This window comes from Mercenaria mercenaria, chromosome 10 (assembly GCF_021730395.1).
Source record: "Mercenaria mercenaria strain notata chromosome 10, MADL_Memer_1, whole genome shotgun sequence".
NCBI classification, from domain to species: Eukaryota; Metazoa; Mollusca; class Bivalvia; order Venerida; family Veneridae; genus Mercenaria; species Mercenaria mercenaria.
In genome coordinates this window covers 59181806-59209243 of record NC_069370.1, presented here as the reverse complement: position 1 = coordinate 59209243, position 27438 = coordinate 59181806, and the positions used below count along the sequence as shown (strand labels likewise).

General features: G+C 37.9%; 1 protein-coding gene across 5 annotated transcripts in view; it reads right to left on the bottom strand.

Moving 5' to 3' along the window:
* The window catches only part of LOC123561423 (basic salivary proline-rich protein 3-like), a 244315-nt gene extending 220354 nt beyond the window's left edge, over positions 1 to 23961 (bottom strand). For 4 of the 5 annotated variants that reach the window (XM_053553186.1, XM_053553185.1, XM_053553187.1 and 1 more), the window contains exon 1: positions 23896 to 23961. In XM_053553186.1, the coding sequence (XP_053409161.1) occupies positions 23896 to 23929 (34 nt within the window). In that variant the 5' untranslated portion in view covers positions 23930 to 23961. The remainder of the gene's footprint in view (positions 1 to 23895) is intronic. The other variant, XM_053553188.1, reaches the window with a different exon arrangement.
* Positions 23962 to 27438: the final 3477 nt, after the last annotated feature.

The window sequence follows — 27438 nt, the reverse complement described above, 5'->3', positions numbered from 1 at the left end:
TTATCTCAAAAGACTTTGTCAAAATATGAACTGGTACGAAATATTAACCCATATTTCTAAGTCAAAAAGGGCCATAATTCAGCCAAAATCCTTGATGGAGTTATGTGTTCTTGCCTATAACTGGACATGGTGATGGTAAACAAGTGTTGAAAGTTTCAAAGCTTTATCTCAAAAGACTTTGTCTAAATATGAAATGGTACGAAAAACTTAACCAAGATTTCTAAGTCGAAAGGGGCCATAATTCAGCCAAAATCCCTGATGGAGTTATGTACTCTTGCCTATAGCTGGCCATGATGATGGTTAACAAGTGTTGAAAGTTTCAAAGCTTTATCTCAAAAGACTTTGTCAAAATGTGGACTGGTACGAAAAACTAAACCAAGGTGTGACGCCGACGCCGACACCGATGCCGTGGTGAGTAGGATAGCTCTACTTATTCTTCAAATAGTCGAGCTAAAAATGTAGAACTGATCAAGTCAGTTGCTGTATTCTTATACCATGCCTTTCAAAAGAAAAAACTTTGTATGCAGGAGTTATAACCACATATTGTTAACCAGTACTTGAAAGATATTGCCTGATATAAATGTATCATGTCTATTTGATTGACTTTACACATGCTATACTTTGAACAAATATTTGTAAATGTATATATATTTTGCATGGGCCGGAAGCCTAAAAGCGAATAAAACTTTGTCATTGTCATTGACCCAAGTTTGATGAAAATCCTTCAAGGGGTTTAGGAGATCTACAGAGTGGACACCAAATGGAAGGCTCAAACCTTCGACCCTTAGTTGTGACCTTGACCTTGAGCTGGCATGGTTGACTCATAATTTCTGCACATCGTTCTGATGAGGTAATCATTTGACCCAAGTTTTATAAAATTCCTTCAAGGGGTTTAGGAGATATAGAGCGGACACGAAATGGGGCTCAAACCTTTGACCCTAAGTTTTGACCTTGACCTTGAGCCAGCATGACTGACTCATGGGTTCTGCACATCCTCTTGATGAAGTGATCATCTGACCCAAGTTTTATAAAATTCCTTCAAGGGGTTTAAGAGATATAGAGCGGACACAAAATGGAAGGCTCAAACCTTTGACCTTGAGTTGTGACCTTGACCTTGAACCGACAAGGCTGACTCATGGGTTCTGCACATTGTCTTGATGAGGTGATCATTTGACCCAAGTTTCATGAAAATTCCTTCAAGGGGTTTAGGAGATATAGAGCGGACACAAAATGGCAGGCTCAAACCTTTGACCTTGAGTTGTGACCTTGACCTTGAACCGACAAGGCTGACTCATGGGTTCTGCACATTGTCTTGATGAGGTGATCATTTGACCCAAGTTTCATGAAAATCCTTCAAGGGGTTTAGGAGATATGGACCAGACACGATTTTGTTACGGACAGAAGGACAGACAGACGGACGGATAGACGCAGACTATTCCTATAATCCCTCCGCCACGGCGGGGGATTAAAAATGTAACAAGGCAGTCTGAAGGACAGCTAAATGCCTTGCCACTGCTGTGGATAGTGAAAGGGTAAACCTTTGAATTTAGCTGTGACCTTGACCTTGAACTGACATGGCTGACTCATGAATTCTGCACAACGTCTTGATGAGGTGATCATTTGACCAAAGTTTCATGAAAATCCTTCAAGGGGTTTAGGAGATACAGAGCTGAAACCTTTGACCTTCAGCTGTGACCTTGACCTTGAGTTGACATAGCTGACTCATAAGTTCTTGATGAGGTGATCATTTGACCCAAGTTTGATGAAAATCCTTCAAGGGGTTAAGGAGATCTACAGAGTGGACACCAAATGGAAGGCTCAAACCTTCGACCCTTAGTTGTGACCTTGACCTTGAGCTGGCATGGTTGACTCATAAGTTCTACACATCATTCTGATGAGGTAATCATTTGACCCAAGTTTTATAAAATTCCTTCAAGGGGTTTAGGAAATATAGAGCGGACACAAAATGGAAGGCTCAAACCTTTGACCCTAAGTTGTGACCTTGACCTTGAGCCGGCATGACTGACTCATGGGTTCTGCACATCGTCTTGATGAGGTGATCATTTGACCCAAGTTTTATAAAATTCCTTCCAGGGGTTTAAAGGTGGTCAATCACATTTAAACAACATTTAATGACATGTTTTACTTTTTGTATATTCTTGTAGAGAATTATTTAAGGAACAAAAAAACTGATTACATAGAGTTAGATTCCTATTTAAAATGTATATTTTATTATTTATATAAAATTTTGTAATTACTCCCCTTTAATATGAAAGTATATAAAAAGCTGGGTATTTCTTTTTATTTCGATACAATGTCTAGTTTTACATTTGCATTTGATAGACATATCAACTATTGAACAATCTGAACCAAAATGCAAGTTTAAAAGCTGTGTGTAGCTTCTGAATTCATTTATTTCCAATCTATCTTGGTTGCGCAACCATATTTTTCAAACTTGCGTTTCTAATGAATTCCATCTAAATACATAATTTTTAATGCAAATAGTTTACAAATATATTACAATATGTCTAATATTTATACATTTCCTTAGGCAAAGTATGTTCATCAAATTTATACTTATGATAAAATAACTCTATCTTGGTTGGGCAACCAGGATAGGAAAATGAAATTTTAACAAGAGCTGTCGGAGGACAGCAACGCTCGACTATTCAACAGCCTTGTCAACTGAATGAATACAAAAGTTGAAAAAGGGGCATAATTTTGTAAAATGCAAAGTAGAGGTATTGAACCTCTGTACTGCATGTCATATCATGACAGTGAACAAGTGTGTGAAGTTTCAATCCTTTCCAATTTGTGGATACTGAGATACCAGCTTACATATAAAAACTTAACAAAAAACTGCTAAGTCAAAGGGGCATAATTTTGTAAAAATGCCAAGTAGAGTTATGGGACCTTCACAGTGCATGTTAGATCATGACAGTGAACAAGTGTGTGAAGTTTCAATCCATTCCAATTAGTAGATACTGAGATATCAGATTACATACAAAAATTCAACCAAAAACTGCTAAGTCGAAAAAGGGGCATAATTTTGAAAAAAAAGAGAGTAGAGTTATGGGACTTGCTTAGTGCATGTCAGATCATGATAGTGAACAAGTATGTGAAGTTTCAATCCATTCCCATTAGTAAGTACTGAGATACCAGCTTACATACAAAACCTTAACCAAAAATTTCTAAGTCGAAAAAGGGGCATAATTTTGTAAAAAAGCAAAATAGAGTTATGGAACCTGTGCAATGTAGATCAGTTCATCACAGTGAATAAGTGTGTGAAGTTTCAATCCATTCCCACAAGTGGTTACTGAGTTACCAGCTTACATACAAAACCTTAACCAAAAATTTCTAAGTCGAAAAAGGGGCATAATTTTGTAAAAAAGCAAAATAGAGTTATGGAACCTGTGCAATGTAAGTCAGTTTGTCACAGTGAATAAGTGTGTGAAGTTTCAATCCATTCCCACAAGTGGTTACTGAGATACCAGCTTACATACAAAACCTTAACCAAAATCGGGACGCGGACGCGGACGCCGACGCGGACGCCGACGCGGACGCCGACGCATGGGCGAGTGCAATAGCTCACTATTCTATGAATAGTCGAACTAAAAATACCTCCAGTGAAAATCTAATTTGTATTAAGTGTTAAGTGAACATAAATGAGTGTAAATGATCAGATGCTAAAGTTTCGAACAAATCCGTTACATGGCCAAAATCTGATTATCCACTTTTCAGAGATATAGAGCGGACACAAAATGGCAGGCTCAAACCTTTGACCTTGAGTTGTGACCTTGACTTTGAACTTACAAGGCTGACTGATGGGTTCTGCACATCGTCTTGATGAGGTGATCATTTGACCCAAGTCTCATGAAAATCCTTCAAGGGGTTTAGGAGATATGGACCGGACACGATTTTGTTACGGACGGAAGGACAGACGCAGACCATTCCTATAATCCCTCCGCCACGGCGGGGGATTAATAAAGATGTATCATAGTCTAGGAGCTAGTTTATACATGGGGTACCGATAGTTAGATTTCCGTATGAATATAATTATCAGGTAAATATATCTACATTCAAAAGAGAAGCTAAAGAAGGGGTTATTTTGTGTTTTTCTTGTGTTGCAATATCTAAATTTAAATCCAGGGTGTAAAACATATTATACTTAACATAATTTTAAGGGTTTTTTGGGGGGGGTTTTGGACAAAATTTAATATATCGAAATTATATGTATTTTTTTAATTTAGGCTCCAAATCGGCCTGTATACTAATATCATGCATCTAATAAGAAATGATGTAGAACATTGTACTTGTTGGTCAGCATTGAGTATAAAACTCTGCATCTCTGTATAGCTGGTGGAGCTCATTCAACATGGGTAAAATGACTTTTGCAGGCCCTCCTAGTTAAAAACATAGCTGATATGTGCTCTTTGTCCAATAAAGTGTTAGTAATATCTCTCAGTAGCGCAATCATAGGGCCTAGGATAATTGCTTGTTTAGGGTAATGCCCCAAGAATTTGTCGTGAACTTACAAAACATGAAAGAAAATTTATGATCAAGATATATCCGGCAAAAAGTTAAGGATGTTGATAAGAAGCAAATAATTTCATTAGTCAAAATCAATTTAACAGAAAACAAATGCATAATTAAAGAGTACATAATAAATGTATGATACTTTGATCCTGACTAAAGAATTTATTTTGAATCGGATATGCTTACTGTAATAAGCTTAGCTTTTAAAATTAAATGCAGTTAATTGAAATGTAAGCTTGAAGTTTAACTGGAACGAAATATTGTCTTTGAGTGGTTTGGCACCAGGTGTTGCTGTTTAACAAGTTCACTTAAAAGAACAGATGTCCTTAAGAGAACACAGGTAAAATATTTTGAACATGGCTGAGGGCAAGGTTTGTGCAGGCACAACTTAACATGTTGAAGGTTTGAACATTTAAAAAAAAAAAAAAAAAAAAAGGAATGGAAATATATATATCTATATATAGATATATGTATATATTTATTTTTTTAGGGGGTGGGGGTACAGGGGAATGGGAGAGGAAACAAAATTTCACATGTTGACTATAAATATTGATTGAAAATTAAAAATGAAAAAAAAAAAGGGTAAAGGGTGAAGTTGGGAGGGAGTGGGGGGGGGGGGGGGGGGGGGGGAGATAGGGGGGAGGTTTGTGATCAAGGTAAGGGGATGACCAGGTGTGGGTACACAACTTCACATGTTTACAATAAATGTTCATGGAAAAGAATGAAAGAAATTCAATGAAATTCTACCAAATGGTAAGTTTATTATGTACAAATATGTGGATTTTTATACAATTAAAGGGCAATAACTCTTAATTTACAAATAAATCCGAATGAAATTGTGTGTACACAACCACATTATGGTGATCTAAATTCTGTTTAAGTTTCATAGTTCTAGGTCAAATATATCAAAAGTTATGATGCAGAAATTGCCATATTTATAGTACCCTATATAGTTAACACTAGAAACTTCTAACTCTGGTGTTACTTGGGCAATCTGACTGAAACTTGACGGGCCGCAAGAACTCATAGTGGTGAACATGTATATGAAGTTTAAGGTTCCAAGTTCAACGCCGTTTGAATACATCTGCGGATGTCTCTAAACTGCTTTTTGTACTTTTAGCATGTGTAAATGTTGAGTTCTGCTCAACCTGGGGCTAGAGGGCGTTGACGGTAGCATGCATTTCCACTACCATCCATGAACAGGCTCAACCAAACCGAGCAACATTTTCATTTTTGTCGTGTTGAGCGACCTCTTTTCTCTATTTTATTATCACAGCAGCGTTGTTTGTGCCGTGTGGCGGCCGTAAAAAGTCTCCCCGTACATTCAATCAGGGCTGTTATATTTCGATCTTTTCAGTTCGTTCAGCGCAACTTTTATGTCGTGTTATTGGTACTGTTCAGTTTCTCAACATGACCATTTCGGCCTGGGTGGTTCCAATACTCCCACTTTCATAGCCTTGGATATTGTATAATCACCCCTTGGATATGGTGCCTGCTTTTTAATTTTGTTTTTTGACAGTTCCTGTGAAACGCAGGCTCCATAACCTCAGATCCCCTTCCTAAATTCCAGTTTGTTTAGTTCTGCCCATTGTTTTCTCCTTTGGGGCAAACCAATTATTTTATCTGGGGACCAAACGCTGCTCTTCGTGGAATTACACACCTCAACGCGTGTATCATTGAAGGTTCCATGTTCACCACCATTTGAATACATCTGCGGATGTCTCTAAACTGCTTTTTGTACTTTAAGCATGTGTAAATGTTGAGTTCTGCTCAACCCAGGGCTAGAGGGCGTGGACGGTAGCATGCATTTCCACTACCGTCCATGAACAGGCTCAATCAAACCGAGCCTGCAACATTTTCATTTTTGTCGTGTTGAGCGACCTGTGAAGTTTCCTCTTTTCTCTATTTTAAACTTGAAATTGCTTTTGTTAAAAAGCATATGTCTCCCCCAATGCAAAGTCCTATAGGCAAGAAGTCAATAGGGGTCAGGAGCTAAAGTCAAAGAGACACGGATGGTTGGCTGCAATAGGGATCATTTACTTGGCATGTCCAGTCATCCCTCTAAATTTCAACACTCTCAGCCTAGTGGTTCTCAAGTCACTGTTCAGGCTCCTGTGACCTTGACCTTTGATCAAGTGACCTCAAAATATATAGGGGTCATCTACTCTGCATGTCCAATCATCCCATTAAGTTTCAACATTCTAGGTCAAGTGGTTCTCAAGTTATTTTCCAGAAATGATTTTACATGACCAGGCCCCTGTGACCTTGACCTTTAAAAGACTGACCCCAAAATCAATAGGGGTCATCTACTCTGCATGTTCAATCATCCTTTGAAGTTTCAACATTCTGGGTCAAGTGGTTCTCATGTTATTCATCGGAAATTGTTTTCCATGTTCAGGCTCCTGAGACCTTGACCTTTAACAGAGTGACCCCAAAATCGATAGGGGTCATCTACTCTGCATGTTCAATCATCCTATGAAGTTTCAACATTCTTGATCAAGACGTTCTCAAGTTATTGATTGGAAATGGTTATCAATGTTCAGGCCCCTGTGACCTTGACCTTTAACGGAGTGACTCCAAAAGCAATAGGGGTCATTTAATCTGCATGAACAATCATCCTATGAAGTTTCAACATTCTGGGTCGAGAGGTTTTCAAGTCATTGATTGGAAACGGTTTCCATGTTCAGGCCCCTGTGACCTTGACCTTTAACAGAGTGACCCCAAAATCGTTAGGGGTCATCTACTCTGCATGACCAATCATCCTATTAAGTTTCAGCATTCTGGGTCAAGTGGTTCTCAAGTTACTCACCGGAAATGGTTTTCAATGTTCAGGCCCCTGTGACCTTGACATTTAATGGAGTGACCCCAAAATCGCTAGGGATCATCTGCTTTGCATGTACAATCATCCTATGAAGTTTCAACATTCTGGGTCAAGCGGTACTCAAGTTACTCACCGGAAATGGTTTTCAATGTTCAGGCCCCTGTGACCTTGACCTTTAACGGAATGAGCCCAAAATCGATAGGGGTCATCTACTTTGCATGTACAATCATCCTATGAAGTTTGAACATTCTGGGTCAAGTGGTTCTCTAGTTATTGATCGGAAATGGTTTTCAATGTTCAGGCCCCTGTGACCTTGACCTTTGACGGAGTGACCCCAAAATCAATACAGGTCATCTACTCTTCATGACCAATCATCCTATGAAGTTTCAACATTCTGGGTCAAGTGGTTAACAAGTTATTGATCGGAAATGGTTTTCAATGTTCAGGCCCCTGTGACCTTGACCTTTGACGGAGTGACTCCAAATTCTGTAGGGGTCATCTACTCTTCATGACCAATCATCCTATGAAGTTTCAACATTCTGGGTCAGATGGTTCACTAGTTATTGATCGGAAATGGTTTTCAATGTTCAGGCCCCTGTGACCTTGACCTTTGACAGAGTGACCCGAAAAACAATAGGGGTCGTCTACTCCAGCAGCCCTACAACCCTATGAAGTTTGAAGGTTCTAGGTCAAATGGTTCACCAGTTATTGCTCAGAAATGAAGTGTGACGTAAAGACGGACGGACGGATGGACGGACGGAAGGACGGAAGGACAGGGCAAAAACAATATGTCTCAACAATAGGGGGGGAGACATAATAAATATTCCCAACCATTTCCTAGATATGGCTCTGGACGGACGGACGTACGGAAAGACGGACGGAAGGACGGACGGACAACACCAAAACTATATCCCTCCGACTTTCGTCGGGGGATAATAAACCAGGGCTACATAAAACATTTCCTTAGAAAATAAACCTCTTGCGAGTTTCGAACTGGTACTGCATTTGAAAACCGGCAGCTTAGCCTCCTGAGCTATTTCACCATTCAAGTAAATATTAACTTTAATTTGACAAGTATAAGAATGCCTATCTAATTTACCTTGATAACTGACCAACCTCAATTATCTGTCTTAGACTCGCCTGGCATTTACGCGCCATTTTTATTATCGTTCGCCAACTGTAGATATTTATCGAAAGGGTGCAAGTATCAGTTTCTTTTTTTATGGGTCTTTGGATAAGTCATTTGATTTTAAAACATGATTGTGTCGTATACTGTTATGTAACAGACAAAAGATTAAGGGAGTTAATTTGATGTTTCCTACAAAAACATACAAAAATTATCCATTAAGGGGCCTCTTCTTTTGCGCTAATAAATACAGCTATACAGGTAACCGCTTGAACCTCAAAATGTGAGTATTTTTTTACTTTTTTGATATCTTATACATGATATACATGAATTCAGTTCATTTATTTATGTTAAGTTCAGTAATATGATATTTTAACAATTAAAATAAATTAAATTGCCCTTTAGATTAAACTAGATTTTAAAAATTGTTTCCTTTTTTCCTGAGCCATGTATATTGAATGTGTATAAAATGTAATTGAATAAATTTGAGTCAATGGTTATAATTGATTAAGGTCATTAATTAACCATTTGGAAATTGTTCTAGATATATTTAATTGAAATAAATAAAAGGCAGTTCCCTTGGGGCCTCTGTTTTTAGTGATCATATATATAATCCTTCCCTGAGTCAGTATACTTCATAATAGATAAATACAAACTTTCATATTTTCTTCATAAGAAACATCTTTTCACATTCAGTTTTAAAATTAAACATATAATAAATATTTTAGGGGTAAACTTTGTACATTTGTCAATACCAAATGGTTGTCTGTCCATGTTAGTTTTTCAATGGTATTTTGCAGTGTGGGGAATCACGTGACTTACAAAGGCAGATTACACGGAAAAATGGCCAATAATCTCTCCAATTCATCAGGGAAATCAAGGTATTTCTATTGATAAACATTTGTTTTAGATGTTCTAATATGTCCTATTATATGCCCCTTACCTTCTGATTTCCTCTGGTACCTTTCCTTTGTTCCATTCACCTATATTTTCCGAGAACACTTGGGAAGTTTGAATATATTCGCAGTTTTTGGAATGACGGTATCCATAGACCGACATTATTTTGTTCAGAAAATACTAATTACTGAAGTAAACGACAGTACAATTACCTTAAAACTTAACAAAGTATCTAGTCCATCATAAACATGTAACGGACTGGCAAAATCAAAGCTACCAAAAAGAGAATGTCGAAATATACGAAATGGCGCTGAACACTTACACAGTCTTCTAGGGCGCTGTGCACGTACAGGGTCAATGATTCAATCTTATATTATAGAAATACTTATAATTCCATTAGGCTTCTATGTTTACAAGTGTTTTACATATTTATAATGTCAAAGGTTGTATCGCATTTTCTGCAAAACAAAATCTACAAAAGTTCATGCACTTAAGCAGACATGCTCTATATTTGTCCACATAATTTAATTCTGGACGTGCATGAAAGAACATGCAAATGTAAATAAAAAGAAAACCTTTTTACAACGTCTGTATAGGTGGACTGCAATTTTCCCCATTTAATTACATAAACGCAGTATTTAGAGTAATATCAATTGCAACACATACTTACATAGTGTTATATAACGTCTCGGAGACACATATAGGCACTTTAGACATATGACAACACATTTTCTTCAAATATGAGAAAAAAAAACCACGAAAATGCCAAAAATGCAATTAGAATACGAGGGTGAAAAGGCTGGCGGATGTTACATATTTTTTTCCTAGTTTCTGTAAATTCATATGGAAGTCATGTTTTTATTTACATATTTTCAGTATGTTTGTTGCCGGTAGGAAGAAAACCTTCATATTAGAGCCACCAGTTTTACACAGATTCGAAGAATTTTTTTCATGTTATACAGAATCCTATCACCATGTTTCGTCGGTCCTAGAGGGAAGTTATTATGCGATTATCAAGACAGGAAAAAAATAATTCGATAAGCAAGAAAATATCTGAATCAACAAAGAATTTAGCACAAAGAAATAGACACGTAATAGGTGAAATAATAAAGGTTACTGTTGTTTGTATTGAGCAGAATATAGCGACACATGGCCATACGGAAGACGGTAGCAACTTCATGACAATGTTAAACATATTTGCGCAGGATGGTGAAATTCAAAAGGAGCTTTTGGGCAATGCACAGTATAATTTAAACAAGAGGGCCATGATGGCCCTATATCGCTCACCTGTTATCATTGCACTTGAGGACAAGAAGGTCCTCAGAAGAAATATGTAAGTCCAAAGGACAGGAACAACAAAGGGAAGAAATTTAACCAAAAAGAAAAAAAATTCTCACAAGGTACAGACATGTCAAAATGCACCTAAAAATTGGAGGTACCATCCATGTTGTACCACAGAAAAGTGGTCTCGGTTTTTCCCTATGGCCAATAATAAAAAAGTTACTAAAAATAAGCTATTTATAGTAACGTAAAAGGGAAGTAATTAAAAAAAAAATTACTGTAAGTGAACAAAAGAAGGATCTGCCAAATAATTCTGTTGACATAAATGAAATTTCAGATCAGTATCTTCATTAGTTATATCCACTGTACGATGTATCACCGTGAAGGTGAGCGTATTGCTAACATAATGTATTAAAGACTACTTTTAGGAAGTCCAAGATTAGATTTACAACAAACCCCTATTAACCTGTTTAAATATTATATATATAAACAGATGAAGTATATCATATGTCCATAACAAAACGACACATTCAGCAACGGAGCTCCATTGCCTCAATGTCAACAGTAAGGGATGGTACTAACAGGTGTAGGAAATCGTCTCGTTTGTTTATTCCCTCGGTCATTTTTAACAACTTGTATATCATGTAGTGTACAATGTACAAACACATGTACTGCCACTGTGTAACATTGTAAGCTGACCCCCATAGAAAAATGAACCCCTCCCCCCAACCCACCCCCACTCTCCCCCGGTCATAATATCATGACCCCTGGTCATTATTTTATATAGAATAGTGATTCCCCAGTCATAATATTATGACCGGTCACATAATTGTGACCCCACAATAGAATAACGACCCATTAACCCTAACCCTAACCCATCTAAGGTACACTTACAACATAATTATCACCCGCTGATAGGCATTGGAGGAGAATATGGTAATGGCAGCTGTCCGTGTGCGCGTCCTTGCAACATTTTTGTGACCTCAACTTCTCATTTATTGGACGAAATAGATTCAAACTTTCAGGGATTACTACCACCGATGCCTAGTTGTGCAGGAAGAAAAGTTTGGATTTGCTCAACCTGTTCGGGCGTTATAGCCCTTTGTTACTTTTTTCTTAAATATACTTGCTCACAGTTGATCTCTTGTCATACGTTGACTCTGCTCAGAGTTGGTCTCTGGTCATATGTTGTCTCTGCTCAAAGTTGGTGTCTGGTGATATGCTGTCTCAGCTCACAGCTGGTCTCTGATCATATGCTGTCTCTGCTCAGAGTTGGTTTCTAGTCATATGCTGTCTCTGGTCATATACCGTCTCTGCTCACAGCTGGTCTCTGGTCATATACTGTCTCCGCTCATAGTTGGTCTCTGGTTATATGCTGTCTCCGGTCATATGAAGTCTCAGCTCACAGTTGGTCTCTGGTCATATGTTGACTCTGCTCACAGTTGATCTCTGGCCATATGCTGTCTCTGCTCACAGTTAGTCTCTGGTTATATGCTGTCTCTGCTCACAGTTGGTCTCTAGTCATATGTTGTCTCTGCTCTTAGTCGCTCTCTGGTCATTTGCTGTCTATGGTCATATGCTGTCTATGGTCATATGCTGTCTCAGTTCACAGTTGGTCTCTGGTCATATGATGTCTCTCCTCAAAGTTGCAGATGTTTTCTGGTCATATGCTGTCTCTGCACACATTTGGTCTCTGTTTTTGCTTATAGTTGGTCTTTGGTCATATGCTGTCTCTTCTCAGAGTTGGACCCTGGTCATATTCTGTTTCTGCTCACAGTTGGTCTCTGGTCATATGCTGTCTGATCTCATATTTGGTCTCTGGTCATATACTGTTTCTGCTCATAGTTGGTCTCTGCTCATATGTTGCCACTCCTCAAAGTTGGTCTCTGGTCATTTACTGTCTATGCTCATTGTTGGTCTCTAGTCATATGCTTTCTCTTCTCAGAGTTGGACACTTCTCATGTATATTCTTTTTCTGCTCACAGTTGGTCTTTGGTCATATGCTGTCTGATCTCATAGTTGGTCTCTGGTCATATACTGTTTCTGCTTATAGTTGGCCTCTTGTCATATGTTGCCTCTCCTCCAAGTTGGTTAATGGTCATATACTCTCTGCTTATAGTTGGTCTCTGGTCATAAGTTGCCCGTCCTCAAAGTTGGTCTATGGTCATATACTGTTTCTGCTCACAGTTGGTCTCTGGTCATCACTGTGTGATCTCACAGTTGGTCTCTGGTCATCACTGTGTGATCTCATAGTTGGTCTCTGGACATATACTGTTTCTGCTTATAGTTGGTCTCTGGTCAAATGTTGCCTCATCTCAAAGTTGGTCTCTGCCCATATGCTGTCTCTGCTCACAGTTAGTCTCAGGTCAATGTTTACTTTGCTCACAACTGGTCTCTGGTCATAATTATGCTGTCTCTTCTCATAGTTGGTCTCTGGTCATAATTATGCTTGTCTCTGCTCGTAGTTGGTCTCTTGTCATATGCTGTCTCAGCCCACAGTTGGTGTCTGGTCACATGCTGTCTCTGTTCACAGTTGGTCTCTGTTCATATTCTGTCTCTGCTAACAGTTGGTCTCTGGTCATATGCTGCCTCTGCTCACAGTTGGTCTCTGGTCACATACTGTCTCTACTCACAGTTGGTCTCTGTTCATATTCTGTCTCTGCTAACAGTTAGTCTCTGGTCATATGCTGTCTCTGCTCACAGCTGGTCTCTGGTCATATGCTGTCTCTGCTCACAGCTGGTCTCTGGTCATATGCTGTCTCTGTTAACAGTTGGTCTCTGGTCATATGCTGTCTCTGCTCACAGTTAGTCTCTGGTCACATACTGTCTCTGCTCACAGTTGGTCTCTGTTCATATTCTGTCTCTGGTCATATGCTGTCTCTGCTCACAGTTGGTTTATGTTCATATGCTGTTTCTGCTCTTAGGTGGTCTCTGCTCACATGTTGTCTCTATCATCCTTTCACAGTATAATTTAGTTATTCTTTCAAAAGAGACCTGGCTACAGCATATGGTGTTAGTGATGTACAGCATAGCTTGTAAGTTTTGTACAGCATGCATAGGTGGTGTACAGCATACTAGTAGCTTGTGGGTAGGTACAGCATAGATTGTGTGTACAGCAGTGCTTATTGGCGGGATGCAGCACAGCTTGTATGTTGGGTACAGCATATTGCGTAGGTGGCGTACAGTAAAGCTTGTTGATGTGGTACAGCAAAGATTGTGTGCACAGCAGAGCTTACTGGCATGGTACAGTATAGCTTGTGGGCGGGATACAGTATAGGTTGTTAGTTCAGCTGTGAGAGCTAAAGGTGGAGTGGAGCATGAATGAGGTACAGCATATTTGTTTCGTTTAGTGCAGTATGTGGATAAGTTTTTTGACAATGTCGTTATATATATAAATACATACGTTCAAAATGAGTTTGCATTTATTTCGGATTTTCACGCATGTTTCCATTAAAATGTGCAACAATATTTATTGTTCCTTCTCTTGAGAAAGAATATTATAGTTTGGTAAGTCACACTTGACTGAGCAACTGATATTGAAAGCTGTTGTCATTACAAGCTGGTCAGTCAAACACAGTGACCTTAGAAATAACCTCTGACGTTAAAACTATTCTTTCCTAATTGAGGCGACTCTCTAACTGAACGCGTCGATGGATTATATATTACTAAACCCAAGGATGGTTGACTGATTCTTTTATTTCCTCCATTCTTGAAGAACATAACGTATGTACAAACAAATTTACATGTAAACAACTAAATATTATCATTATCTTCAAATGCGTGGTTAATATGCAGAAACAAACCCTATTGCAACCCTCTAATTATGTGTAACAAATTCACACATCGAATCATAACGGATTGACCTCAATCCGGGTCAATGTCTTATTGCCGTATTTACTCAACTGAAAGTGGTAACAGATTTAATTTGTTATTGGATTTAACAATTTATGTTAAATAATAACAAGCGTAAATACCTACTTGACATTTTTTGGCAGTATAAAACAGACATTGCAACCAAACTTTTACAACATGATCATTATATATTTATATAGATGTGCCCTAGAAGGAACTTTTGGTATGCTTAAACTTGTTTTATAAGTGGTGTCAGTATTTTATAGAAAAGGGGTCATTATTCTATATAAAATAATGACCTGGGGTCATTATTCCATGGAGGTCAGTTTACAACGTTACACCACCCATTTGAAATTTGAATGCATGAAAAACTCGGGTAATACCATTAGTCGATACATTATATTATTTTTTTGTTTGTTTCGGGTTTAACACCATTTTTTAACAGTATTTCAGTCATAAGACAGGCAAACAATAATAATGTAATGTTAATCTTTCAAACAAAAATTGTTTATCTATTTATTTATTCATTAATATATTCATTACACTTATCGAGGTATATGTTAGATACTGAGTTACAATGAAGTAACCCCTGGGGCGGAGCCAATTTTACCCCGGGGGTCATAATTTCAACAAAGAAGTCTACTAGGCAATGTTATATATCAAATATCTAAGATCTAGGCCTTCTGGTTTATTTTTAGCAAATTTATGAAGTTTTCCCTATGTACAATCAAGTGACCCCTGGGGCTGGGTCAATTTGACTGTGGGGGTTCAAGATTTGAACAAATTTTGTAGAGGTCCACTAGGCAATGCTACATGTCAAATATCTAAGCTCTAGGCCTTCTAGTTTATTTTAAGAAACATTTTGAAGATTTTCTTATGTAAAATCAAGTGACACCTGGGGCAGGGTCAATTTTGACCCCGAGGGTCATGATTTGAACAAATTTTGTAGAGCTCTAGGCCTTCTGGTTTATTTTTAGAAAATTTTGAAGATTTTTCTATGTACAATCAAGTAACCCCATGAGGCGGGGTCAATTTGACCCCGGGGTCATGTTTGAACAAATTTTGTAGAAGTCTACTAGGCAATGCTACATGTCAAATATCTAAGATCTAGGCCTTCTGGTTTATTTTTAGAAATTTTTCGAAGATTTTCCTACGTAAAATCAAATGACCCCTGGGGCAGGATCAATTTTGACCCCGGGGATCATGATTTGAATAAATTTTGTAGAGGTCCACTAGGCAATGTTACATGTCAAATATCTAAGCTCTAGGCCTTCTGGTTTATTTTTTTTTTAAATTTGAAGATTTTCCTATAGAAATCTATGTAAAATCAAGTGACCCCTAGGGCGGGGTCAATTTTGACCCCTGGGTCATGATTTGAACAACTTTAGTAGAGGTCCACTAGGCAATGCTAAAAGTCAAATATCTAAGCTCTAGGCCTTCTGGTTTATTTTTAGAAATTTTTTGAAGATTTTCCTATGTAAAATTAAGTGACCCCTGGGGCGGGGTCAATTTTGACCATGGGGTCATGGGTCAGGTCAATTTTGACCGTGGGGTCATGATTTGAACAAACTTGGTAGAGGTCGACTAGGCAATGCTTCACACCAAATATCTAAGCTCTGGGGCTTCTGGTTTTTGAGAAGAAGTTTTTTTAAGTTTTTCCTTTCGGTTGCCATGGCAACCAGAGTTCTGCATGGAATTCAATTCTTTGAACAATTTTTGTAGAGCTTCACCCAAGGAACATTCCTGTGAATTTTGGATGAAATTGGCCTAGCGGTTTATGAGGAGATGTCATTTAAAGTAAAAGTTTATGGACAACAGACAACTGACGACGGACAACGGACAGTGATTGATCCTAATAGCTCACCCTGAGCCTTTGGCTCTGGTGAGCTAAAAATGGGAAACAGGGTTATGAAACCTGCATATAGCCTTTATCAGCTCATGACAGTGGACAAGTGTGAGAAGTTTCAATCCATTCCCATTCACGGATACTGAGATACCAGCTAACATACAAAAACTGAACCAAAAACTGCTAAGTCCAAAAAGGGGCAATTTTTTTTTTTAAGTAGAGTGATGGTACCTACACAGTGAAGGTCAGATCATGACAGTGAACAAGTGTGTGAAGTTTCGATCCATTCCCATTGAAGGATACTGATATACCAGCTTACATATATTTTGAAAAAGGGGCATAATTTTGTAAAAAAGCAAAATAGAGTTATTGAACCTGTCAGTGTAAGTTTATCACTATGAATAAGTGTGTTAAGTTTCAATCCATTCCCACAAGTAGTCACTGAGATACCAGCTTAAATATAACAAGAGTGCCATGATGGCCCTATATTGCTCACCTGAGTTTAATTGCTTGCTTGAACAAATTTCTTTGCTAAAGCTTAAAAACAAGAAAGTGGGTCAGTAGGTCATATTCATGGTCAATGAAAGTCAGTTTTAAGATTGGTGTGCAAAACTGTACATGTCATCAAAATTTCAAGCCTGTATCTATAAAAACAAGAAAGTAGGTCAGTATGTGAAGGTCACAGCCCAATGACACCTTATCACTTGGGGTCATCTGGCAGATATAATTAAACAGTCTAGGAAATATGATCTGATAATTTTTAAAGTATTTTTCCTATATTACTCGTATATCAAGTGACCCCTGGGGCGGGGCCTCTTTTCACCCCAGGGGCATAATTCGAACAATCTTGTTAGAGATAAACTTGGCAATGATACAAACAAAATATCAAAGGCATAGGCCTTGAACTTTAAGACAAGAAGATTTTTAAAGTTTTTCCTATATAAGTCTATGTAAAACTTGGGACCCCCAGGACATGGCCTCTTTTCAACTTGGGGGTCATAATTTTAATAATCTTTGTAGAGGACCATCTAAGGCAATACAAAATATCAAATATCAAAAGCCTATACCTTGCAATTTCAGACAAGAAGATTTTTAAAGTTTTTTCCTATATATGTCTATGTAAAACTAGGGACCCTAGCGGCAGGGCCTCTTTTCAATTCGGGGGTCATAATTTTAATAATCTTTGTAGAGGACTAACTAAGGCAATGCAAAATACCAAATATCAAATGCCTATGCCTTGCAATTTCAGACAAGAAGATTTTTAAAGTTTTTTCCTATATACATCTATGTAAAATTAGGGACCCCCGCGGAAGGGCCTCATTTCACCCCAGGATAATAATTTGAACAATCTTGGTGGAGAAACAAAAGGCAATGCTACATACCAAATATCAAAAGCCTAGGTGTTGTGGTTTCAGACAAGAAGAGTTTTAAAGTTTTTTCCTACACACTATATAAACCACGTTGATTCCCCTGGGCAGGGCCAGGGGGCGATGGGGGTGGGGGAGTCATTTGAACAACTTTGGTAGAGGCCCACTATATCATAGTTTTTCCCTATATAAGTCTATAGAAAAAATGTGATCCCCAGGGCAGGGTATATTGTACCCTAGGGGGATAGTTTGAAATATCTTGGTAGAGGCACACTAGATGATGCTACATTACAAATACCAAAGCCCTAGGCCTTATGATTTTGGACAAGAAGATTTTCAAAGTTTTCCCTATATAAGTCTACATAAATCATGTGACCCTGGGATGGGGCCATATTTGACCCTAGGGGGATAATTTGAACAATCTTTGTACAGGCCCTCTAGATGATGTTACATACCAAATATCAAAGCCCTAGGTCTTGTGGTTTTGGACAAGAAGATTTTTGAAGTTTTTCCTTTTGGTTGCCATGGCAACCAGAGTTCTGAATGGAATTCAATTTTTTGAATAATTTTTAAAGAAGACCATCAAAGGAACATCCCTGTGAAGTTTCATCAAAATTGGCTCAGTGGTTTAGGAGGAGATTTTGTTTAAAGGAAAGTGTGGACGTATGGACGCCAGACGGATGAACGGACGGATAGGCCTTTGGTGCTGGAATTCATTAAAATGTACTCAAAGAAGTCTTCAAAATGAACATGTTTTATGTTTCTCACCATTTTAAAGTACCAGAAATTGCAATAAGACCTTACTTATCAACTGTATTAGTTCAATAAACATCTCTTTGACAATGTTTAACAGTATCAAAGTTTGAAATTCATTTTATAGTTTAAAAAACTGTATTGATTATGAAGTGGTTTTAGATTTACGGATAATTCCTGACTGATATAGGAAACAGTGCTTGATAAATACAAACTTAGAATGAATAAATACCTAACCAAAAGAAAACATAGCTGACTACATCTGTGCTTTATGTATGAACTATAGATGCTCGAAGTTATTTGACCCATCCGGCCCTGCTGGGATGTGGGATTCCTATGTCCAACTTGTCCAACTCGTGATTGTTTGCTGGCTTACAAGTGCATTTTTCATTCTGTGTGTCCGCAGACAATTAGACTTTTTCAGGTATAAAATGAGATAACAAAAAATATCATTTAGATTGTGTGTTGCTTCAAGTGTATAGAGGTGATAACGATAACTTAATGTATGAAATCCCTGATGTACTTGCTGAGAGCCTCTCGACTACTGCAGTTTAAGAAAAAATAACATACATCTGTCTTTACGCATCACTTTCCATGATCTGATTGGTTCTTTGGCTAGGTCTCGTGCACATTGTAACCCGGTGACTATGATAGAAAATCAGATACGTAAACAACTTAAAAAAGTATTTAGACAAGTTTGTTAGTAGAATTCTAACTGCTGAGACAATAAGTCAATGTCAAAAAAAATATGGGAGCCAGTAGTCAGACAAATAACAAGAGGGCCATCATGGCCCTATATCGCTCACCTGTTATCATTGCACTTGAGGACAAGAAGGTCCTCAGAAAAGATATCTAAGTCCAAAGGATAGAAACAACAAAGCGAAGAAATTTAACCAAAAAGAAATTATTTTTTTTACAAGGTATAGATATGTCAAAATACACCTAAAAATTGGAGGTACCATCCATGTTGTACCACAGGAAAGTGGTCTCGGTTTTTCCCTATGGCCAATAATAAAAAAGTTACTAAAAATAAGCTATTTATAGTAACGTAAAAGGGAAGTAATTAAAAAAATAAATATTGTAAGTGAACAAAAGAATGATCTGCCAAATAAATCTGTTGACATAAATGAAATTTCAGATCAGTATCTTCATTAGTTATGGAGATATACCCATTTTAATTTGAAATAAAGGGAGGTAATTTGCCATAAAATCAGTTCATAGTTATCTACCCTGATTGTCTCAGTCCAACTAATAACAATAATGAAATTTCAAATAAGTCCTATAAGTACTTACTGATATAAATCCATTTTGATTACAATCAGGGGAGGTAATCAGATATAAAATAACTCTGGAACCTACGATTGGATCCGATTTGTCATGGAATCCAAGATTTATTGTTGTTGGAGATTTTGTAAGTTTGTATCATATAAAACCATAAATGAAGTCTCTATATGGCTGCAAAAGCCAAAATAGCCAATTTTGGACCTTTAAGGGGCCATAACTCTGGAACCCATGATGGAATCTGGCCAGTTGAAGAAAGGAAGCAAGATCTTGTGGTGATACAAGTTGTGTGCAACTTTGGTTAAAATCTAATCATAAACGAAGCTGCTATTGTGCAGACAAGGTCAAAATAGCTAATTCTGGCCCTTTCAGGAGCATAACTCTGGAACCCATTATGGGATGTGGCCGGTTCAAGAAAGGGACCGAGATCTTATGGTGACACAAGTTTTGTGCAAGTCTGATTAAATTCAAATCATAAATCAAGCTGCTATTGTGCAGACAAGGTCAAAATAGCTAATTTTGGCCCTTTTAGGGGCCATAACTCTGGAACCCATAATGAGAACTGGCCAGTTCAAGAAAGGAACCGTGATCTTATGGTGACACAAGTTGTGTGCAAGTCTGGTTAAAATAAAATCATAAATGAAACCGCTATCGTGCAGACAAGAAATTGTTGACGGACGCACGGACTGACGACGGACGAAGGGTGATCACAAAAGCTCACCTTGTCACTATGTGACAGGTGAGCTAAAAATCAAAAGCACACATAGATCGCAAGTATGACTAAAAACATGAATTCATCTGGCTTTGCACCATTGCATGGACAATGTTTCAGGCATGGCACCAAAACCCTTCCTACGCGATTTCAGACTTTTATAAACTTTAAAGGGCAAATATTATCAGCTTATTTTTTACCACAGTTACTGTGATATGTTTTTCTTTTCATTGTCCTAAATAAAGAACTCTTCAGTCTATTAATTTTGCAGTTTCATGAAGGTTTAATATTACAAATCCGAGCGAGTGAAATTTGACTACGGACAAGTGGATTTTTAAGTTTCCGTGGACAAGTGAAAAATGTGAGGATTTCCACACCCCTGCCCTGTCTGTCCATGCCTTCCCCCTCCCCCTCCCCCCACCCCCCACTCCTACACACACATACACTTTTCTTCCGTTCAGATGCGTATGAATTGAACCACGAGGGCATTGACCAGAGTGGTCAAATACTGTTCAAAGCCTCTGAACGATGAACCGTGGTAAATTAGACGATAAATCACAAGAAGGGCTTCATTGTTTTCATTTTGACATGCTCAATGACATATTATAATAAATATTATGCTGGACTTCATTTACCCGAGAAGCAATGAATCGGACGTCATGTGGCAATTTGACATCATAATTGACGTCATAATGCTCTCTTAACGGTCCACGCGTCAACCGTTGTTTATCGCAGAATATACAGAGCTTGATTTCGAGTCATGTTAGAATTAATAATTAATCATAAATCTAATCCAATTTAAACAATATCAAAATATTCCATTAGCACCTCTATAAAATCTACACTTTACAGAGAGAGAGAGAAAGAGAGGGAGAGAGAGAGAGAGAGAGAGAGAGAGAGAGAGAGAGAGAGAGGGTAAAGGGTGATACAGAACTTCTAACATCGGTGGTATTAAATAATTTCTGATATAAGTATATATTAATTCTGATTTATATTGAATTATTTTCGAGGGTTTATCCAGAGTTTTGCAAGCATTGCTATACGCATAAAAATATTTGACTGTAGTGGGCATACATATAACACCTTGTAGAATTAATGGCAAAGTTTGAAGACAACACCTCTTATAAAGTAATGTTTACAAAAGACCATGAATATGTCAACTCATTCATTTCTATAGAATACTAGTCAGTTAAGTGTTTATCCTTCCCGCGATTTCGTGTAAGTTAGGTTTTTATCCATTCCTCATGTAAACTGAGTTAGGTTTTTATCCCTTTTCTCGCTGTCAGTACATTTGAACATGTATTTTGTCAACATGTAGTGGGTTAACAACATAGTGTAATCGGGCCTATAAAGCAGCTATACTTTTGCTTTCAACAACAAAATAGTAGAGGCATCAAAAGCATATAAGTATTTTTTAAAGATTTTTTGTGAATTTTTTCTTTGAAAAATTTGCCTCGTTTGTCGGTATTCTGCCTGAAAACACAAGGGTTGATATATTCAACATGATACATTTTGAAATAAATATACACTTGATCAATGGAGACAGATATAACAACCGAAACATTCCTTTATACATCGAAATTACACAGAAAACAAAGTTGTATAGGCTTTACATCGGCCATGTTGGCATTGAGTTAGAGTCGCTGAACAGAGTCAAGATTGTCAGGGTACATAGTGTGAACCTGTTCTCCACAAGTAACTGCCAACTTCCCCACATGAATCAGAGGTGGAGGATCGAACTCACGACCCCGCGATCCATAGACCAACGCTCTACCTACTGAGCTAAGCCGGCGGGCTAAGAAGAGATTTTTGACTAAATAATAGGGCTTGGATGATTTCAAAATTCTGAAACTGTTTAACATTTATTTGAAATCAAATCCTACCGGCTAATCGCTGCTTTCTTTTCAAGGTACTTTAAGCAGCTGACTTCATTAGTCGACATTACCGACTTTATCGGATGCAAGCAAAGTTACAACTAGAAATTGTTTTTGTAAAAAAGCGCATGTCTCCCCCAATGTAAAGTCCTATAGGCAAGAAGTCAATAGGGGTCAGGAGCGAAAGTCAAAGAGATACTGATGGTTGGCTGCAACAGGGATCATCTACTTGGCATGTCCAGTCATCCTGCTAAATTTCAACACTCCTGGCCTAGAGGCTCTCAAGTCACTGTTCAGGCTCCTGTGACCTTGACCTTTGATCAAGTGACCTCAAAATAAATAGGGGTCATCTACTCTGCATGTCCAATCATCCTATTAAGTTTCAACATTCTAGGTCAAGTGGTTCTCAAGTTATTTTCCAGAAATGATTTTACATGACCAGGCCCCTGTGACCTTGACCTTTAATAGACTGACCCCAAAATCACTAGGGGTCATCTACTCTGCATGTTCTATCATCCTGTGAAGTTTCAACATTCTGGGTCAAATGGTTCTCAAGTTATTGATCAGAAATTGTTTTCCATGTTAAGGCACTAAAATCGATAGGGGTCATCTACTCTGCATGTTCAATCATCCTATGAAGTTTCAACATTCTGGGTCAAGTGGTACTCAAGTTATTGATCCGAAATGGTTATCAATGTTCAGGCCCCTGTGACCTTGACCTTTTATGGAGTGACCCCAAAATCAATAGGGGTCATCTACTTTGCATGTACAATCATCCTATGAAGTTTCAACATTCTGGGTCAAGAGGTTCTCTAGTTATTGATCGGAAATGGTTTTCAATGTTCAGGCTCCTGTGACCTTGACCTTTGACGGAGTGACCCCAAAATCAATAGGGGTCATCTACTTTCCATGACCAATCATCCTATGAAGTTTCAACATTCTGGGTCAAGTGGTTCTCTAGTTATTGATTGGAAATGGTTTTCAATGTTCAGGCCCCTGTGACCTTGACCTTTGATGGAGTGACTCCAAAAACAATAGGGGTCGTCTACTCCAGCAGCCCTACAACCCTATGAAGTTTGAAGGTTCTAGGTCAAATGGTTCTCCAGTTATTGCTCGGAAATGAAGTGTGACGTATGGAAGGACGGACGTACGTACGTACGGACAGAAGGACGGACGGACAGGGCAAAAACAATATGTCTCCCCCAGACGGGGAGAGACATAAGTCATATATTGGTGTATTCTATTTTAAATATATTACGTCAGGCAAATCTGACAATTAATTATGTTCAGTTGTAAAGATTTAGCAGAAATATACCAGGGTCAATGTGCTGGTCAAAGAAATGTATAATTATAAAGTACCCACTCCTGATGTTTACTGTCTGAGAGGGATTACAGGGTTTGCAAAATTGAGGTCTGTATACAGGGGTAAAAAAACCAGATGGGATGATAAAAGCAATCTGTAGTAAAAATAAAATCTGCAAACATAATTTCAACTGAACCAAATGTCTTCCAACTGAAAATAAGAGCTTTGCGGGTATATCATACATACCTTGATTTCCTGACTCCTGAAATTCAAGTCCCATTCCCACTAGCTCCTGAAAACCAAAAAATTCTACTTTAACTTCTTGAAACCTGCATAATCAGTCACAGGAAAAAAGAACTTAGGACTAAATAAATAAATTATTAATTATTATTATTATTATAGTTATCATTATCATCTAAAGGCAAATTGACGTTCATGTCACAATTTTTTAATATTTTAATACGGACATGACGGAAGTCTTTAATTTATCTACATTTTGCAGTTTGTCATTTGTCAAATTCTCTTACTGTACTCAAAATACTGTCAAATACATTGTGTACATTTTTAGCAGGTGTGCAAATCACAACACCAGAAAAAAGTAATTTTAGTATTTCTGCATTATATTTCTTTAGTTTTATGGCTCATTTTACAAGTAAAATAATTATGTAATATTTAACTACTGACAAGGGCAGATGTAGGATTTTGTGTTGGGGGGGGGGGGGGGGGGGGGGCAAATAGGGGGTCCGGTTTTTGAAAATAATGGATCATTCTGGTGCATTCTGGGTGTTCTGAGAAACTTTATTTGGTATTTTAAAAGGACAGGTTTTGTGACAAATTCAACCAAAATGACACGCTAATTACATTCCAAGTTTTATGACTTATAAGACTTATTCTTGTCTAAGTATCTCAGAATGGAATTTCTTAGCCCAATAGGATTTCTGGGGATTTTTTATGGGGAGGTGTATCCAAGGGCTATTTGCATATTGCACAAATGGTAAGAGCGTTATAGGAGCTAATGCAAACTTTGCTGAATTTTTGTTGTGCGAGCCTAACGAGCGAGACAAAATACATGTTTTTTTTGTTGTTTTTTTTTTAACCCAGAACAAAAGACAAATACCTATGCAAGAGAAGCTAGCGAGAAAAGAGCATATTTTGCACTTGCTTATTCCAGAACAAAGATAAATACCTATACGAATGTAGCGAGCGAGAAAAAATGCACATTTTGCACTTTTTTCACCCAGAACAAAGACAAATTACCTATGCTCCGCAGTCTGGTGATTTAAGAGGGTGGAGCACTCCGAGTGCCCTTGTCTGAGATAAAAAACTTTGTACAAACTGAATGTGTCTGTAGGACACAGTGTGTGCCCCCACTCACAGTGGTACATCACATAAAGGTTTTTGGATGGTCTGGGTATTTATAGACAAACAGGGGTTACTATACCCCAGACCAGCCCAAAACCTTTATGTGATATACCCCTGTGCCTCCACTGGTACATTTGTCACAAATAAGGGGTAATAATTCAAATGTTTGCAGTCTTAAGGGGAGATGGATGGTTTGCAATCTTAAGGGGAGATGGATGGACAGATGGACGGACGGATGGAAGGACTGACATATAGATAGATAGAATTTCTGCGGTATTAGTGCTCAAGTATGCTGTCATTACATCGACATGCATGTATTACATGGACAAGGTTATCACAATAACAAGAGGGCCATAATGGCCCTATATTGCTCACCTGTTATCATTGCACTTAGGACAGGAAGGTCAAAAAATCATAATCAAGATCAATCAAAAGAATCATGAGTAAATGTAGTTGAAATTTTCTTATAGGTACAGATATGTCAAAATACACCTAAAAATTGGAGAAGTGGCCTCAGTTTTTCCCTATGGCCAATAATAAAGTAGTTACTAAATAAGCTATTTATAGTAACATAAAATGAAGTAACCCCTGGGGCTGGGTCAATTTGACCCTGGGAGGGTCAAGATTTGAAAATTTTTTGTAGAGGTCCCCTAGGCAATATCATGTCAAATATCTAAGCTCTTCTGGTTTATTTTTAGAAAATTTTGAAGATTCTTCTATGTACAATCGAGTAACCCCATGGGGCGGGGTCAATTTGACCCCGGGGGTCATGATTTGAACAAATTTTGTAGAAGTCTACTAGGTAATGCTACATGTCAAATATCTAAGATCTAGGACTTCTGGTTTATTTTTAGAATTTTTTTAAGATTTTCCTATGTAAAATCAAATGACCCCTGTGGCGGGTGTCAATTTTAACCCCGGGGGACAAGATTTGAACAAATTAGTAGAGGTCCACTAGGCAATGCTACAAGTGAAATATCTAAGCTCTAGGCCTTCTGGTTTATTTTTAGAAATTTTTTGAAGATTTTCCTATGTAAAATCAAGTGACCCCTGGGGCGGGGTCAATTTTGACCCAGGGGGGTCATGATTTGAACAAATGTTGTAGAGGTCTACTAGGCAATGCTACATGGGAAATATCTAAGATCTAGGCCTTCTGGTTTGTTTTTAGAAAATTTTTGAAGACTTTCCTATGTAAAATCAAGTGACCCCTAGGGCGGGGTTAATTTTGACCCCCGGGTCATGATTTGAACAGTTTTAGTAGAGGTCCATTAGGCAATGCTACAAGTCAAATATCTAAGCTCTAGGACTTCTGCTTTTTGAGAAGAAGATATTTTAATATTTTCCTATGTAAAATTAAGTGACCCCTGGGGCGGGGTCAATTTTGACCCCGGGGTCATGAATTGAACAATTTTAGGAGAGGTCCACTAGGCAATGCTTCACACCAAATATCTAAGCTCTAGGGCTTCTGATTTTTGAGAAGAAGATTTTTAAACTTTTCCTTTCGGTTGCCATGGCAACCAGAGTTCTGCATGGAATACAATTCTGTGAAAAATTTTGAAAGGGGGCCACCCAAGGATCATTCCTCTGAAGTTTGGTGTAATTCTGCCCAGTGGTTTTCAAGAAGAAGATTTTTTTACAAACTGTTGATGGAGGACGGACGACGCACAACGCACGACGGACATCAAGCGGTCACAACAGCTCACCTTGTCACTTCGTGACAGGTGAGCTAAAAATGATTCCGTACTTTGGGATAATTTCGTGTTGGCAAATTTTCGCACTTTTAACTCAAAATGTAGTGGTTTAATTTTTGCGTGTATATTTTCGCCATCTTACATAGGTGGCGAAAATATGCAGGAAAATTTCATCAAAATCCAACAACATTACCGGCATTTTTGAAGAGTATGTACTTGGTATACACATATGAAACTTATTGCAAATTGTATTAAAATATAGAAGCAATAAAAATGGTTAAAATGTTCACGAATATCTGGGAATAAAATGTTGTACTTCTCACGTTTGCAGCCGGGTGTTTCATTGTATATTTCTGGTAATTCCGCATTACACAAGTCGCGTGAATTACAGTCTTCACTGCTTTCTTCAACTAGTAGAAGAACTTCTTTTTCTTTCGGTTGAAAATATTTGAGAACAGACATGTTTGTTTTCACACTGTAACAACCATGTACAGTAAGTGTATCGAAATTCTAACTGCCGATTATCGACAACACGTTTTCAATAGATTTAATAAAAATTGGTCAAGGTGAGAAAATCTCGGGTTTGACTTTATGTAACAATACAGGTAATGCAAAAGCAATTATCCTTTTATACCCGATGTCAGGTATTTGCAACAGATCACTCTTGTTACCCGTATAATACAAAATGATGTGATAATTCCAAAATGCTACAAAATGACAGATGAACGTTTCTGAA